This window comes from Ovis aries, chromosome 23 (genome assembly GCF_016772045.2).
Source record: "Ovis aries strain OAR_USU_Benz2616 breed Rambouillet chromosome 23, ARS-UI_Ramb_v3.0, whole genome shotgun sequence".
Classification (NCBI taxonomy): domain Eukaryota; kingdom Metazoa; phylum Chordata; class Mammalia; order Artiodactyla; family Bovidae; genus Ovis; species Ovis aries.
This window is the reverse complement of record NC_056076.1, coordinates 34607033-34624426: the sequence shown is the minus strand read 5'-3', so window position 1 is coordinate 34624426 and position 17394 is coordinate 34607033. Positions and strand designations below refer to the sequence as shown.

At 45.1% G+C, this 17394-nt stretch overlaps 1 protein-coding gene across 2 annotated transcripts in view; it reads left to right on the top strand.

Annotated features, from left to right (window-relative positions):
* Positions 1 to 11736, top strand: part of GATA6 (GATA binding protein 6) — a 31736-nt gene extending 20000 nt beyond the window's left edge. For both annotated transcript variants that reach the window (XM_042239508.2, XM_042239509.1), the window contains exon 7: positions 10321 to 11736. In XM_042239508.2, the coding sequence (XP_042095442.1) occupies positions 10321 to 10488 (168 nt within the window). In that variant the 3' untranslated portion in view covers positions 10489 to 11736. The remainder of the gene's footprint in view (positions 1 to 10320) is intronic.
* Positions 11737 to 17394: the final 5658 nt, after the last annotated feature.

Here is a 17394-nt window from a genome sequence, read left to right as displayed (position 1 = left end):
CGTGGAAGCATGTGGAGTTTGCATAGTTTCATTTTGATTTGAGGGCCTTTTCTAGACTTCCCGGTTTTTTCTTTTTCTTTTTTATCCTTGTGTGCTTGTGTCCTGAGGAGGATGGTGGTTAGAAATACACTTACTACACTAATATCCAGTGAGGCTGTATGTCTGTTAGGAAACAGTAAAGCTGTTTCCTTCTTTAAATAGTTTGTAACCTATGTGTCCACCCAATTTATCACAGGACTGTGGTTTGTTTAATAAGTGACTCATTGTCACAATCTGAAAGCTAGAATGCTAGGTAAAGAATAGTGTGGGTTGGGTGTCGCCTTTTTGTTATGGCCTCAAGTTACACGGATTCATCTCAGAACACGACTTTTCTTTGCAGATTACAGATACTCTGATTTTTTTTTTCTTCTGTCTCTATAAGAATATACAAAATTGTCACAAAACATGAAATAATGTTACGGGAAAACACAGCCAAATTTAAGAAATCTGGCTTAGGGTGCCCTGAAATGTTATTGCTAAATGAATCTTCGAAGAAAATGAATTCCTTTACTGGAACAAAAAGTAATTTATTATGCATTTCATGGGTGTCTGCCAAAAGAGTTACTAGCAATATGAAGATCTAATGGGTATGAATTAAATACAATCTGTTAGCTTTGTGTTTAGACCAATTTGTTAATTTTCTCTGAAATTTGAATAATTTTAAAAAGCATCTCCAAAGACAGGTCTTGACACAGGCGATCATTCATGATTCGGCTACCTACCACATCAGGGCAAGTGCTCACGCGTTTGTGAACTGAAGTGAAAAGAGATGATTTTATTCACCCTAGATTTGAAGAACAATTTGAACAAATAACAGGTATTTGGAGTCTTTTGAGTAAACAATTCCAAGTCATTACTTGACAATGTTTAAATGATAATTTACTTGGTGTACGGCTCCTTTTGGTAGCTGTTAGCATGGCATGGTTTTACCAGAGCTGGTGCACACGCTCCAGAATCACATTTTTATCCTATTAAACACAGCACGTGAACAAGTGCCCAGCCGCTTCAGTCGTGTCCGACTCTTTGCGACCCCATGGTCTGCAGCCTGTCAGGCTCCTCTATCCATGGGATTCTCCAGGCAAGAATACTGGAGTGCGTTGCTCTGCCCTCCTCCAGGGACTCTTTCCGACCCAGGGATCCAACCCTGGTCTCCTGCGTCTTCTGCATTGCTTGCGGATCCTTTACAACTGAACCACCAGGGTAACAATACTTGTAATTGAAAGCTCTCATTATGTTTAGTCATCTGATTCATGGTGGAGCCTGAGTATGGTCTGAAGTTTATTCTCTGGGTTCACGGATTAACAGCTGGAAGGACACAGTCAGGCAGCCAGGCGCTAGCTCCAGCTCTGTGTGTGACTATAGTGAGCTGCCAAGGTTTTGTAAAGCCCCTGTTTTCCTCCCTCTACTAAAGGGGAAAAATAATTCCCACCATCTGGTCCTTAGGAATAGAGTGTAGCGTAAGTGGGAGATGCCTACAGACAGCTTTGAAGCTCGAGAAGACTAGCACTGTTTAAATATGACCTTGGAAGTTGATAGTGATGTGCATTTATTTGCATGGCATTTTTTTTCCATCCCAAGACATTAGACATAAATCTTTCTTCATGGAGGGAATTTAGAGACATAAAGCTATTATGTTAACAAAGTAACTGTGTTTAAATACTTTTATTTCCCTGATAGCAACGATTTTTCATTTGTTGTGATTCTTAGCAGTTTCATAATGCTTGCTTACTTTTTTTTCCCATAATGCTTTCTTGTCAGTGTTGCTGGGTTCATGGACTGCTGTCCATTTTGTCTAGCGGAAATGGCCAGAGCAGGGGGCTCATCCAAGCTCCTATAGCTAATTTCTAAAAATTAAGATCCTGATCCACCAGGTTTTTTATCTTGCCACTGGATCTTTTACCCCTGAATTTGACTAAAGTCATCCATTTTGGTTCATTTCAGAAGATAAACCTTTTCTTCAGGAGGCCAGTGACTTCAAGTTGTGGGACAAACCCTTTTCCCCCTGCAATTTAGATTTGTATCAGTTTGGCCAAAAAGGTAGCTCGGATTTTTCCATAACATCTTATGGAAGCTGTGGGAAAAAAAATGAATGAACTTTTTCAGTATATCAGGCTCTTATTGATAAACCCAGGGTCCTTGTAAACTTGGGGCCAGCCTTCATCACAACATGCTTGCTGTTTGTGTGTACAAACGTGTAAAACAGTTTTTTCCTTTGCCCAGCGTAGAGTGTGTCTATAGAAGAATTCTTTTCCTCCTTAAAAATAGCAGCGTCTAGCCTATGGATCGGAGAAGGCAATGGCACCCCACTCCAGCACTCTTGCCTGGAAAATCCCATGGACAGAGGAGCCTGGAAGGCTGCAGTCCATGGGGTCGCGAAGAGTCGGACACAACTGAGCAACTTCACTTTCACTTCTTACTTTTGTGCATTGGAGAAGGAAATGGCAACCCACTCCAGTGTTCTTGCCTGGAGAATCCCAGGGACGGGGTAGCCTGATGGGCTGGCGTCTATGGGGTCGCACAGAGTTGGACACGACTGAAGTGACTTAGCAGCAGCAGCAGCAGCAGCCTATGGATGTAACCTGGCCAATTCAGGCCCGGAAGGGGGAAGAGGGCTCAAGGGGGTGGCTGATGAACTCTTCTCAGTAAAGAATTTGTTTGCTAAATTACAAAGAAATAAACTCTTCTGTGAAACACTGAGTTGGGTCATCGGCTGAGGTGACCGTGACACTCTCTTCTTGAGTTTTGTTGAGCAGTTGTGGGAGAATTCGTGGTTTTGTCACCATGGATGGCTTTCACACGTCCTGGCGGAGACAGAACCTGTGCGTGTTTGTGTAGCTTCCTCGTGTTACCTCCGTGACTGTCAACTGGGTCACTTTTGTGTCTGGCCCCTCTTCCCTCCATCCAAACTGAAATGATCATGGAAGTTTATCTGAAAGTGTTTCTACTTTTGCTGAAACATACGCTTAGTTTTTCTTTCTTCTTCTTCTTCTTTTTTTTTTTCTTTTGAGGAAGGCTGCTGTGAAGCACCACAGGGGCTAACCTAGAGGTTATGAAAGCAGTCTGGGCTAAGTGGCTCTATTTGCGTCCAACTCTTTGCAACTCTGTGGGCTATAGCCCATCAGGCTCCTCTGTCTATGAGATTCTTCAGGCAAGAATGCTGGAGTGGGTTGCTGTGCCCTCCTCCAGGGTATCTTCCCAATCCAGGGATCGAACCCACATATCTTCCATCTACCTGCATTATTGTCTAGTCGCTGAGTTGTGCCCCCCTCTGCGACCCCATGGACTGTAGCCCACCAGGCTCCTCTGCCCATGGGGATTTACTAGGCAAGAATACTGGAGTGGGTTGCCATTTCCTCCTCAAGGGGATCTTCCCAATCCAGGGATCCAGAGTCTCCTGCTTGGCAGGTGGGTTTTTTACCACTGAGCCCCCTGGGAAGCCCTAGAAGAGACGAGAGCTTTAGCAGTGAGGGGTGGCTGGCTTCCCCTCGCCCAGGAAATAGCTGTAACCCCAGCTTATTTAGAGGTGTAGGAAGGAGAGATCAGACACCATGGAAGCTGACAGCCTGAACCCCCGCTGAGGAGGCAGGGTGGTCATCTTCAAAGTCCTGTGCTCTGGGAATGGTCCCACTTCCCCCAACCCGTTGGGGGTGCTGGGTTTGTTTCTCCAGATCAGCCCATTCCTTTTTGGTTTTCTTGCTCAAAAATGAGATCTATAATTCACAAGCCAGAGAACCTCTGCAATTCTCCTGGAAAAGCTGTGTCTTTCAGGGGTTCCCTTTGCTCTGATGTGTCACCTTTCCAGAACTGCTCCTTCAGGGCCTTAGGAGGCTTTCTCTGGGCCTGCCTACTATGGGGTGTGACGAGGAAAGGAAAAGAGAGGACTCACACAGTTGTCGTGTCTGACTCTTGCCACTCCACGGACTTCAGGCAGGAGCCCACCAGGCTCCTCTGCCCGTGGGGATTCTCCAGGCAAGAACACTGCAGTGGGTTGCCTTTTCCTTCTCCAGGGGCTCTTCCCAACCCAGGGGTCGAACCCCGGTCTCTTGCATTCCTGGCGGTCTCTTTATCGAGGGAGCCGCCAGGGAAGTCCTGGTGGGCCCCAGTGTGAGTCAGATGCCGCAGGGCATCCACTGGAGGAGCTCACCGAGTCAGAAATCCTCGGCTTTGCAGATCTGTGTCTGAAAATGAGCGAAGGCTTCTTCTCACGGGAAAACAGTCTGGGTGAGCCAGAAATCACTGTGTCGCCTCTCAGGCCAAGGGAGATTTTCCGTGTTCGCGTCGGCAGCTGCTACTTGTCCCTAAATTAATTTATTCCTGTAGGAGGTGGGGTGTCCGGCTGGTTGCTCTGGGTCCCCCATCTGACCTGGCCTGCTTTTCAGTGCTAAGCCCGGTCTGGGTCGGGGCTGATAACACATTCTTTCAACAGGAAGTGCCTCCATTTTCAGTCTGTGGGAGGGTGGAGGCCGATAAGCTGGGAGTGGAAACACAGAACAGATTTCTGCTCCACCCTCGGGTTGCACTTTGATCAGAGAAAGAGCCAGGACCTGGGCTGGCCAGGCAGCCTCCCAGAGGAAGAAGGATGGCTCGGCTGTGGGCGTCCGGAGTGCTCTCTCCTGCTTTTGTTCAGGAACTTTTGGGGGATTAGGCTGCTTTAGGTTAGTGACGTGCCTGCTTTGAGATGTCTGTGTACTGATCCTTTCAGGGATTTAAGTAGATGTGGGAAAACCTTAACTGGTTGACAGTTATACTTGTCTTTGTGTGTGTGTGTGTGTGTGCGCTGGGTCCAGGGTTATAATAAGTTATCTCTGATTTTCTCCCCAAATCGAACTGATTCTTTTTTTTTCCTTTTAACTTTTATTTTAAAACTTTTTATTTTGTTTTGGCATATAGCTGATTATAGAGTCTTCCCTGGTAGCTCAGCTGATAAAAGAATCCACCTGCAGTGCAGGAGACCTCAGTTCGATTCCTGAGTTGGGAGGATCCCCTGGAGAAGGGAAAGCCTACCCACTCTCCTATTCTGGCCTGGAGAATTCCGTGGACTGTATAGTCAATGGGGTCACAAAGAGTCGGACACAATTGAAGGACTTTCCCTTTCACAGCTAATTAACAATGTTGTGATAGTCTCAGGTGAACAGTGAAGGGACTCAGCCATACCTGTACCCATTCTCCTCCAAACTTCCCTCCCATCCAGGCTGCCACATAACACTGAGCGGAGCTCCCTGTGCTTTAAAGAAGGTCCTTGTTGGTTATCTGTTTTAAACACAGCAGTGTGTACATGGCCATCCCAAACTCCCTAACTATCCCTTCACCCATCCCTCCAGCCGGCAAACATAATAAACTGCTTTTTGAGAGGCAGCTTGCATATGCCCAGTGAGGGGAAGATACTTAACATGACAACGTGACAAGCCAGGTTTCTTAGGAGAGTTATGCCAGTTCTAGACTTCTTCTGCAGTTAGATGCCAGTTTCAAGAGCTCAGGTTATACTGATTGGCCCAACTGTGTACTCTGTGTGATGTTTTCAGGTACCTGAAACTGGTTCACACGTGCATGGCTGGCCAGGTTCCAATCTATGCCAGGTGGTGTGGAGGTGACTTCAGGGTGTGTGTGGGCCCTTCTGATCCTCCCTCCATCTGATTCCTCCCTGTTTTTCATGCTATTTTATGACTCTGTCCAGCCTAGCTCATTTCTCAAGCGCTGGTGCCTTGTGTTTTAGACCTGATATCTTCCACTCTCCCCCAGAGTTAGACAGCGCTGTGCCACTCCATTAAAATATTCAAAAGGAAGCTATGGATGGCTAATAGGTTGGGCCCTCTCAGGTGGTCCCTCACCTCCTCACCTAGGTTCTCTTGAAATACCTATGTGTGCCCGTGGATAAGTTGTAATTATTTAGAGTTTCTTTCCTGTGGTTTTTAAATTAACATTGCATTACCGGATTTTTCCCATTTTGCTACATGATCTTATTAGGTTCAATAATTGCATAATTGTTCACTGAGTGGATATCCCTTGCTTTCTCAGACCATCCCCATATTATGAGACATTAGATTATTTCCATGGTTTCCACTATTATAAAAATTAAGTTTCTCAAACCTTGGGCACAAGTACTTATTTTATTTTTTTTCTGACGGGTAACAGATATTGCTTTTGATTTTACACGAGTTGATATTTTTTTCAGGAGCGCATCACCCATGTAATTTGGGATTTGCTTGCCATATAACATTTTTGTCTGAACAAAGAAGACAATAAGCATTTCAGTAGTAGCTTTTAAGACTGTTGTTCAGGTGTAAGAATAATATTCAGGGTATTAATATTTCTTAAATGCAGCTTATTTAATAAAGGGCCAGTGAACCTTTTGAAAGGGTGCAGGAGGGCCTGGCTTTCTTTCTGAGGAGAGCCGTCATCGATGGTTAGAATAACATCCTGGTTGAAGTGAACTTAGCTCTGGCTGTTCCCACCCATCCATGGTTGCAAATTGCCTGGTGAATGACATTGGGGAGATTCCATTAGGTCCATGCTCCTTCACTGCAAAAACAAAATTCTCAGAGTAGCAGAGGGCTTCCCTGGTGGCTCAGATGGTAAAGAATCTACCTGCAATGCAGGAGACACAGGTTTGATCCCTGGGCTGGGAAGATTCCCCTGGAGGAAGGAATGGGCTACCCACTCCAGTATTCTTGCCTGGAGAAGTCCATGGACTGTAGCCCACCAGGTTCCTCTACAGGGAGGCCACAGTCCATGAGGTTGAAAAGAGTTGGACACGACTAAGCGACTAACACTTTTTCATAGTAGCATGCATGCACTCAGTCTTGACTACGGTCAGAGACAAGGGCTTTCTTTATATATTCTAATTTAACCCTTGCAACAATCTCCTGATGTAGCTGCCTGTTTATTTCTGTTTTCCAGGTGAGGAAACTGAGAAAGTTCTAGGTCAGACTTTCCAGTTTCCCTCTCCCATAGCCTCTTCTGACTCGTTGCTTCACGTCCTTCCCTTTCAGCCATCTTGTCTTGCGAGCAGGCCTCCCCACATCCTGCATTCTTCCAATTTTGAACACCCTTTCCTCACCCACAACAATAGCTTCCCTTGAAGGAATGTTTAACATGGCAAGGGATTCTGCGTCTGCAAACATTAGCTCACTTAATTGTCGTGAACATACTTGAGGTAGGGCTGGTTTCCTGGGGAGGAGGCTCAGGAGGTGGGTGGCTGCAACTAGGGTAGAATTGGAAAGCCAAAGCTGGTCCCACCGTTCAGGCTGTCTGCGGCCGTCTGCAAGGTATCCTTTCTTTGCAATTCCTTTTCGGACCTCTCGTTCCACCTTCCTGTCTCATACAGTCATAAACTCATGACAGCTGTTGAGCAGTCTTACTTTTGAGTGTATCTGTCCTGGTTTGCCCACACCACCCGGGAGTGACGGTCTCTGAGGCTCTCAGCCCCACTGTCTGGCTCTGCTGTGCCCTGCTGATGTTGCTGGTTGTGACTTGTGACAGCGCAGCACATCTGGCCATTTGAGGTGAGCTGCTTCCTGGGCCAGTCTAGGCACCCCTCCATTCCAGAAAACAGCACTCCCTGCGGTGAAGTCAGATTTGTCAGATAGATGCGAAGAAAATGCTTTTTGGGGAGAATAGGGAGCTAATATAAAGCTGGATATGGCAATCGTGTACGAGGGACCTCACTCTACTAGTTGTATGACAGCTCTTTTCTAAACTGAAGACTCCTTTCATAATTGAATAGCATCCTTTTATGTATTTCTTTGGGGGTTAAGTCTGGATCCATGGTTAGTTTGCTTATAGCTGAGGCTTTCTAAAAGGAATCACCATATTTGTGCATGCATGCTCAGTTGCTTCTGCCGTGTCTGACTCTTTGCAACCTCATGGACTGTAGCCCACCTGGCTCCTCTGTGCATGGAATTCTCCAGGCCAGAATACTGGAGTGGGTTGCCATGCCCTCCTCCCGGAGATCTTCCCGATCCAGGGATCAAACCAGGATCTCCTGCACTGTAGTTGGATTGTTTACCCCTGAGCCACCTGGGAAGGCCACCATATTTGTATGTGTATGTAAATCCATAGCTTTAGTTTGTTTAACAGGGTTATTTCATCTATTTCACAAGAACCTACTTTAAATATTAGACATCTCAGTGAGTTTGTGAAACTTCCTTTTTTTTAGGCACCGGGAGCCCTTTGTTTACATCTTTAAGCTCATGTTATTTAAAAATAAGTTTTGGTGGGGTGTGCTGTTGCTGGATTTTCACAAACCTTCATTTTTTGCCAGGGAGGGGAAGGGTTGGTTAGTGTGGAAGGGCCTGTTTCGGTCTATCCAGCTGGGGGGAAGTTCCGTGGTCAGACTTCCTGCAGTCCTGCCTCTCGGTCCCATACAGTTATTCTGAGGATTCGAGACAAAACCAGATCTCCGGAGAGGAGAGGGTAGGATTGCATCCACTACCAGGCCCCTGAGTGGAGCCAGGGACCCTCTGGGAAACTTCCATTCATTTGTCCTGTGTCTGGTGCCCTGTGTTTCTCTGAAGTGGATGTAACATCAACTTGGCCAGACAGATGGATGTTTTAGGATTTAATGGGCTTGTGAATGTAAAAAAGAAATGCTTTGAAAAGTGCAAGATGTTCTACCTGTGTTAAAAAGACAAATAGATGGTAGTTTATGGAAACCCTGAAAGTTCAGAAGAAATACCAGGCTTCCCTGGTGGCTCAGTGGGAAAGAATTCTCCTGACAGTGAAGGAGACGCGGGTTTGATGCCTGGGTTGGGAAGATCCCCTGGAGAAGGAAATGTAACCCACTCTAGTATTCTTGCCTTAGAAATTCCATGGACAGAGGAGCCTTGTGAGCTACAGTCCATGGGATCCCGAAAGAGTTGGACATGACTTAATGTCTAAACAACTACAATGCTTTAGAAGGAGGACAGAGTGATTTAAAAGTATTTGAATTTGGTTAGATTAAAAAAAAAAAAGCCAAATGCAACTGTTTTCTCAAACCATGGTCTAAACATGATTTTAGTTATTTTGATTTGATTTTACTAAATTATATCATGTTTGCTATTTGACTTTTTTAATTTGGATGGAGGGAATGAAACGAGAAAAATGACCTTTTGCTTCAAGAAATAATTGTCATGATCATGACAGATATAAGATGCTAGGCTAGCATTTTCTTTATCATGTGGCCTGCTTCAAATATGACCTGTTCTTCTTGGGAAGAATTAAAGCCTGTGTATGGACGAGGGAGCCTGGTAGGCTGCAGTCCATGGGGTCGCTAAGAGTTGGACACGACTGAGCGACTTCACTTTCACTTTTCACTTTCATGCACTGGAGAAGGAAATGGCATGCCACTCCAGTGTTTTTGCCTGGAGAATCCCAGGGCCGGGGGAGCCTGGTGGGCTGCCGTCTCTGGGGTTGCACAGAGTCGAACACTACTGAAGCAACTTAGCAGCAGCAGCATGCATGGGTTAATTTTCCATGAAGTCAGTGCCCAAAAATTTCATTTATCAGCCCTTGCTGAACGATGTATCTTTTCCTTCTTAGACTTTAATAGAACTGCTAAGCCTCATGGTTCTGCTGTGTGTGTGTGTGTGTCCATGCAGTGCTCTGCACTTTCTCTTTTGCAGAGATTAGAATGTGTGGGCATCCTTAGGGCCTGTGGACCTATGTGTTGTGGTTTGTTTCACTGTCAGAGATCTGAGCATTTGGCACTTTTTACAAATAGGCTGCCTCCAGTTTCCCTTCCTACCTGTGTCCATGCAGATCTTGCCGGCTGGTTCTTGCCATGAGTTAATAACAGGAGCAGGAGGCTGATTCTAAGAGCTGAAATCACCAGGGTTGGGTCAAGGGCATCTCACCCCCCAGTGAGCAGCTCTGCCAGCTAGTCTACCATCTCGATTGTCTCTCCCTGACATATTTTTAAAAAATAATAATTTAATATATTTTATATTATGTTTTTCATTGTTGCACGAGCTTTTCTATAGTTGTGGTGAGCGACGACTCCTCTGTAGTCTCCAATGCTTGGGCTTCTCATTGCAGTGGCTTTTCCTGTTGTGGAACACAGGCTCTGGGGCATGTGGGGCTCAGTAGTTGTGGCTCCTGGGCTCTAGAGCACAGGCTCAGTAGTTGGGGCACACAGTCTTGGTTGTTCCGCTGCAAGTGGGATCTTCCTGAATCAGGAATTGAACCCGCATCTCCTGCACTGGTGGTGGATTCTTTACCACTGAGCCCCCACCAGGGAAGCCCTGCCTGACACGTTTATCAGTAACTGTCTGTCCCCTTCTCTCCGTCCCCCTCTTCCACCAGGCAGGCGGCTCGGTGATGTCCGGTGCCGGGGACAGCACCAACCCCGAGAACAGTGAGCTGAAGTACTCAGGTCAAGACGGGCTGTACATCGGCGTCAGCCTGGCCTCGCCGGCCGAAGTCACGTCGTCGGTGAGGCAGGATTCCTGGTGCGCCCTGGCCCTGGCCTGAGTGGTCGTGGGGACCAGAGGAGGACGCTGCCGGCCCACGGGATCGCCTTCACAGATCCTCTTGGCAAGCAGTCCGGACTGGGCCGAAGATGCTGACCAGACATCTTTCTGATACATGATTTCTGTGCCTTTATTTGAAAGAGATGAATCTCCTGAGAGGCTTGCCCTGCCTTGCCCCTGGGGCCCTGTCTTGAAGACCCAAGGAGAAGAGGGACCGCCTCTGCAGGGAAGGACCGGGGCAGCCCACAGCCTCCCTGGCCACGGTGGCCGCTTCCAGGCAGCTGGTCTCTGGGTCGGCCAGGGGATTGGATGTCTATCATGCCACGTGCAGAAACCGGAACTACGACCGGGGCCTTGCCTGCCATGGAATATCGAAAGAGATTTTTAAACCAAAGTTTTATGTGTATTGCCCCAAATCATGTGCTTCTTCTGATCAGTTTTGGTTATTCCAGAATTTCTCCGCCCCCTTTCCACAGCCCCCTTCCCTGATTTCCCGCGCGTTCATGGAGAAGATCCTTCGTTTGGTACACACCTCCGGAGGCTGAGTCGGTTCTTGAGGTCTCTTCAAAAATATCACTCGGTTTGCAGGACTGCATCGTAACTGTAACATACACTGTGACTGACGTTTCTCAAAGTTCACATTGTGCGACTGACCCGAAGTCAGTCCGAATTTGTAAACAGGGTAGCAAACAAAAAGATATTTTTCTTCCATGTAAACAATAATTTTTTTAAAAAGTGCAATTTGCGTTGCAGCAATCAGTGTTAAATCATTTGCATAAAAGATTTAACAACATTTTTTATAATGAATGTAAACATTTTAACTTAATGGTACTTAAATAATTTAAAAGAAGAAAATGTAAACTTAGACATTCTTATGCTTCTTTTACAACTACATCCCATTTCTAGATTTCCAGTTGTGAAAAGAATATTTCAAGAACAAATCTTCTCTCAGGTAAATTGCCTTTATCCACTTGTTAAGAATTTTTGTATAAGAACACCAGTATCGCCCCTTTATTTTACTGTGGAATATGTGCTGGAAAAATGGCAACAAAACTTTACTACCTAACAGATAACATTTGTAAATACTTTAGGCATCTGTACACACCATGATGAAGTCTCTATAGTGTGACTAACCCACAGGCAGGTTGGTTTACGTTAATTTTTTTAAAAATGGGATGTCATATGGAAACCTATTTCACCAGAGTTTTAAAAATAAAAAAGGGTATTGTTTTGTCTTCTGTACAGTGAATTCCTTCCCTTATAGTTTCATTCTGATACTGTGTATGGCTATAGACATTCATATAAAGCAAGTACATGTGATATTTGCAAATGGTCTTACAGACTTTCAATGAATTGTCCTCTTGGACCTGTTTTATACCTTGTTTTGTCTGAAGTTGACATGGTATCAAGTTTCCACTTTCGTTGCATTGAGGACAATTTTGTAAGTGAAAAAGACCCAGTATTATATGACACTATCTGTGATTATAAGCATTCTGTTTAGGATCAAGCCTTAAAAACATTGAAAAAGTCCTGAGTTTCTTTTCCACTGAGTGAAATATACTCTGTGGCCCAGAGACAGAAGGAATTCCTTCCTAGTTCCTCCGTTTTACAGAGTGTGGTGACATCTCCAAGCTCTTGTGAAGTTAAAGTCTTTATACTCAGCAGAAGAAAGAAAACGGTTGGAGCGGCCTCTCTTTTTTTACATTGCAGCATGGGTTTCAATGAGGAGGCTCTTTCACAACACTAAATGATAGCCTTTCATTTTGGCTCCCTAAACATGACACCTCTGTAAATCATGTACTGATTACAGCCAATCTGTGGGGTCCAGTCTGAACCAGGAAAAGGAAGTCGTCTTTTGTGGTGGGGTGTTGCTGGAAGCCAGATGCAGGCCTGGGATGTGTATGTGTGGGGGGAGAAGTCAGTGAAGTGAAGCTTGGACCCTGATACACTATGATGGGCAGGGACAGTGTTTAAGAGAGTGAGGTCTGGAGTGAGACCACGAGGTTTCAAGTCCCTGCTCTGCAAGGAGAGCTTGGTGACCTTGGACAAGCTACCCAGCTTTCATTTTCCTCATAACATAAGGCATGTGGTGGCACTAAGGAACCTGCCTGCCAACGCAGGAGACATAAGAGATGCGGGTTTGATCCCTGGGTCGGGAAGGTCCCCTTGGGGAGGGAATGGCAACCCACTCCAGTAATCTGGCCTGGGAAGTCCCATGGACAGAGAAGCCTGGTGGGCCACAGTCCATAGGGTTGCAGAGTCGGATGTGACTGAATCTACTTAACATATGCACACATGTAACTCATAGGACTGAGATGAGTTGCTCACACCCATGTGAAGTGCCTGGTGCATAGCCGGCACTGTGTGAACTTGACGTGGAGGGAAGGGTGTGAGCTCTTAGCAGTGCATGCGTGTTTTGGATACGTCACTCCATATGGTGCTGCTCCAAATGGAATGCTCCCCACTCCACTATTCTTGGGCTTCTCTTGTGGCTCAGCCGGTAAAGAATCCACCTGCAATGCACGAGACCTGGGTTTGATCCCTGGGTTGGGAAGATCCCCTGGAGAAGAGAAAGACTACCCATTCCTGTATTCTGGCCTGAATTCCATGGATTGTATAGTCCATGGGGTCACAAAGAGTCGGACATGACTGAGTGACTTTCACTTTTCTCTTTCACTCCATGTGGGGTACCTGAAGTTTATGGTCAGTGAGAGTCGTGTCCCTTGGCTTACCTGCACTTTTGAACTAAGTCGGGCTGAGTGGAATGAGGAATTCCCCCTGTCTCCCCTCAGCCCAGGTGGCTGGTGGCAGAGATGTTCGCTTCAGAAACATTAGTCTGGCTTCGGCTGATTGTTTTGTAGAACTGGTATGATCTGACAGCAGAAAATTACCCCCACTGGCTCATTCTTTTTTCCCTTCCTCCTCTTACAGTTCTCATTACCTTGAGTGATTTCTGATGAGTTGGGAGATGTTCAAGTTAATATGCTTTGATTGGAAAATGAATTTTTCTTACAGAGTCTTTCAGAGGATCTTTTTTTTTTCTGAGGATGGTCTCAAATATTGCTCCTTCTAATCCTAAGATACCAGTTAGGTTCTAAAGTGCTGCTTCTTTTAAAATAAAAGGGGAGAGGGGAAGGAATTCTTGAAATATAAGGGGCAGAAAGAGGGGGAAAGGGCTTCTTGTAGCCTGTCCTAACACAATGGACTCCCCTAATCTGGCCTTTTCAGTGGTACTTGCTTACATGTAATTGTCTAAAGCAGACGTTTGGTAGTTTCTTCTAAGTATATAAATTCAGCACTCTCCCCTAAAGTATAACCTACGAAACCCAAGTCATTTCTTACTAGGGAATACATTTAAATACAAGGTGCACTTCAGTTTAAAGAATCCTCAGACCCCCTTACTGAGTGTCGAAAAATTTGTGTCCTCTGTCACCCTTGGCCGAGTCCAGGCCATTTTATGTAACTGAGGGCTCTGTCTGGGGTCTCTCTTCAGGGTCACTTCATGTTGTTTCCTGGTGCCTATGGAGGAAGCCATTCATTTCCCCCTGCAAATTAATTTCTTGCTCATGGGAAATGTTTTCTCCAGTCCTTGGAAATCTGATGTAGTTTCAGATCAGAAATAAATTTGACTGTTGGGAGGGCAATAGAGTCAGCCTTTGGCTCAGCCATATTGCAGGCTGCTCTCCATTTGCGGCAGTGTGGTGGCTCTAGCGTTTACCTGCATTGTCCACCGGGCTCTTTGGATCCCTGTGACTCTGAGAAGGTATGTGGACAGAGGGTGGGAGGGCAGAGCAGAGATCAAATGTTTTTTTCAGAACAAGGCAGCTCAGAATAATTAAAATGCATTGTTTTGGGGTTGAAATAGCAAGTCAGTTTGGCGGCACTGGTTACCTTCTGTTGTTTGGATGCTCTGATGAACCATCAGATGTAATTTAGATTATTTAAAGGGAGAAACAAATATTAATCAACTTGCTAGACCAGATCTTTCAAAACACAGTCCGTGGGTAAAAATTTGGTATCTGCAGCTTTGGCCAGTTGAAACTCCAGGATGGATTCTGCGTGGCTGAACCTTTAGCTGGAGCTGGGTTCTGAGAAGATCCCTCTGCTGTGGTCTCTGGGGAAGGGAGGAGTGGGTCAGGGCCAAGGTGATAACTGTCCTGACCTGCAGAGGAAAGGAATCATGTGGTGTTTTCAACTGGTTTAACTATAGGATATTAGGCGGAGAGCCTAAGTAAGTTTGTAGGAACTTTGGATAAGTACATTATGCTTGGTAGTCCCAAATAGCTTTGAAAAGGGAAGCTAGGATGATGGAGAGGTGGCTCTGAGATTCAGGTCAGAGTGGTGACCCCTCCAGGCACTGTGCAGCATCTTTGCAGTCTGCCCTAGAGAACTAGTAAGACTGGATACATCACCATGCCCCCTGCTCAGCAGTCGTTACAGGGAAGGGATAGTTTGATGGCTGATGTCATTATTTTAATGAGATACTTATTATGTGTAATAATAAGAATACTTTTTTTTAAGAATGGCTAAAATATGGCAATTAAAGATGAAATAATGTTTAATTAGTAGAAGGGTTTCTATTTTCAGTTACCAGTGGTCCCTGTGGTGAGATAATCGTCTAGGTATTACTGAGCTTCGGGATGGGTCATTTCCTCTCTCTGAACCTCAATCTCCACAGCAACCATAAAATGGAGAAAGCAAGCAGTGTGGTCTTGGGGGGGTCCCTTCCATCTGCTTTTTTTGCCCACAATCCCGTGTGCAGATTATTTGCAATGAGGCCATGGTGGGCCCGCAATCCAGTCTGGGCTCCCAGGGTCCATGACCAGGGAAGCTGGTGAATTTGGGATTCCTTTTGAGCTTGTCCAGTCTCCTCGTCACCTCGGGTTTTGCTGTGGAGATCAAGTCCTCCTGTTGCCTTTGGGGACACTGAGGGTGGCAATCCTGGTCATGTTCATGAGCACAGGGGCTCGGTAAGAGGTCCTGCCACCCCCTAATGCCAGACCTGGTGGGTTGGAGGCTCCTGATATAAAACTTATCCAGTGATACAGACCCAGACCGGAAAATGGAAAGGTCTGGCCGCCGAGCATCAGCCGAACAAGGAAAAAACAGCTTTGCTTTGCTTGGCCCGTTGCTTCAGTATCTTGTAGTTGGGTTTTTATTTCTTGGAAATAACCAACTTTTCATTGTTGTTTGCCTTTTGTGTCTTTTTAGCTATTACAGACTTCTCCTCCCTGTCTCTCCACCCCTTCCCTGGCTTTACCATTTGACAGTCTATGACTTATCTGAAATAGTAATTACAGGTATTTATCCAGCATTACCAGTTTCTATACAAAGTGCTGCACCTATATCAATGTAGCTAATTCCCATGCCAAGTGAATGAGGTGGTGCTATCCCCATTTTACAGTTGTGTCTGCCGAGGCACAGGGAAGTTAAGTAATTTGCCCAGCTACACAGTGGCAGAACTGGGATTTGAACCCAAGCCGTCTGGCTCCAGAGCACATGCTCCTAATCACCCCCACCATCTGTTTTTTCACCTTGGTTTAAAGGGGAAGAAATTGAACACAGAGCAGGAGCCAAAACGGTGTGAAACTTGAGGCTATGCCCTTGCCCTCCCCCCTAGCATCTCAGAAGTACACAATTGTGGCTTGCAACACAGACATGCCTAGACTGAAGAAATCTATTAAACGTATGTGCTTCTTCCTTTCTCCCAGTCATCAGCTTCTTTAGAACACGGAAAGTGCATAGTTGTTAGCTGAAAAGTGGTGAATTTGGAGGTGTGCTGTCTTTGAATATTTAACTTCTCTCCTTTTCATATAATTTCAAGTAAGGCTTGTTATGCTCTTACCTAGCTCAAAAGATGAGAGTAAAGCATTTTGCTAAACTATTACAAGCTGGTGAAAAGATTAACAGTGGTTAAAACCGAACACCAGAGAGAACAGGGAATACTTCGTCATGGAGTAAACTCTTTCTATGCTTGCTTGTGCCAAAGAATTTTTTTTCTTTTTTTCAGGAAAGCTTGTGCAAGATTTTGGCAGTGGTGTCTTAGACTTTTATCTTTCCAAAGAAGTGTTCATTACTGCTTACATCACTGTTGCTATTATTATTTTGATAACTTGTGTTTCCAGTGATGTTATCCGCTGGGGCTTCTCAAACTTCTCTGCACAAGAATCACACACAGTGCTTGTTAGAATTGCAGCCCCTGATTCCTGCCCCAGAGAATCTGATTCTTCAGGTCCTGTGTAAGGCTGAAGAATCTCCAGTTTGGGGGCCTTTGTGTTCATTGAAGTTTCTTGAATAGTACAAAAATAAAACGTTATAAGTGGGAATATAGTGGAAAACAATTGCCCTTCTTATATCTGTTCTCCAGATACTCAGTTCATGTACTAGATACAACTTATTTCTTGCATTGATTATACGCATTAACTGTCCATGCATACACACGTATTATAATAGCATTTTTTTTACACGTGGTAGGGTACTATACACATTGCTTTACATTTTGCTTTTTTTACTTAGTATGTCTGAGTAGTTCATTATTTAATCAGTACCCTCTTGAAGAACATTTGTTTCCAGTCATTTGCTTTTCAAGCAATGTTGCAATTACTATCCCATATCTGTGTCATTTCACTCCTATGCAAATATACCTACAAGATCAGCTTCTAGAAGTGGCATTATTGAGTCAAGGGATATCTCTACCTATAAAATTTTTATAGATATTGCCAAATTACTCTTAGGGGTTTTTCCTATTTGCAATCTCATGGGCAATTTTGAGTGCCCTTTTTTTACCTTAGTCAAATGAGCCTGTTATCAAATATTCTGGTTTTTGTCTGTTTACGATCCCTGAGCTTTGTTTTGCATTTATCTTACTGTGACTGAGGTTGAACATCTTTTCTTATGATAAGAGCTA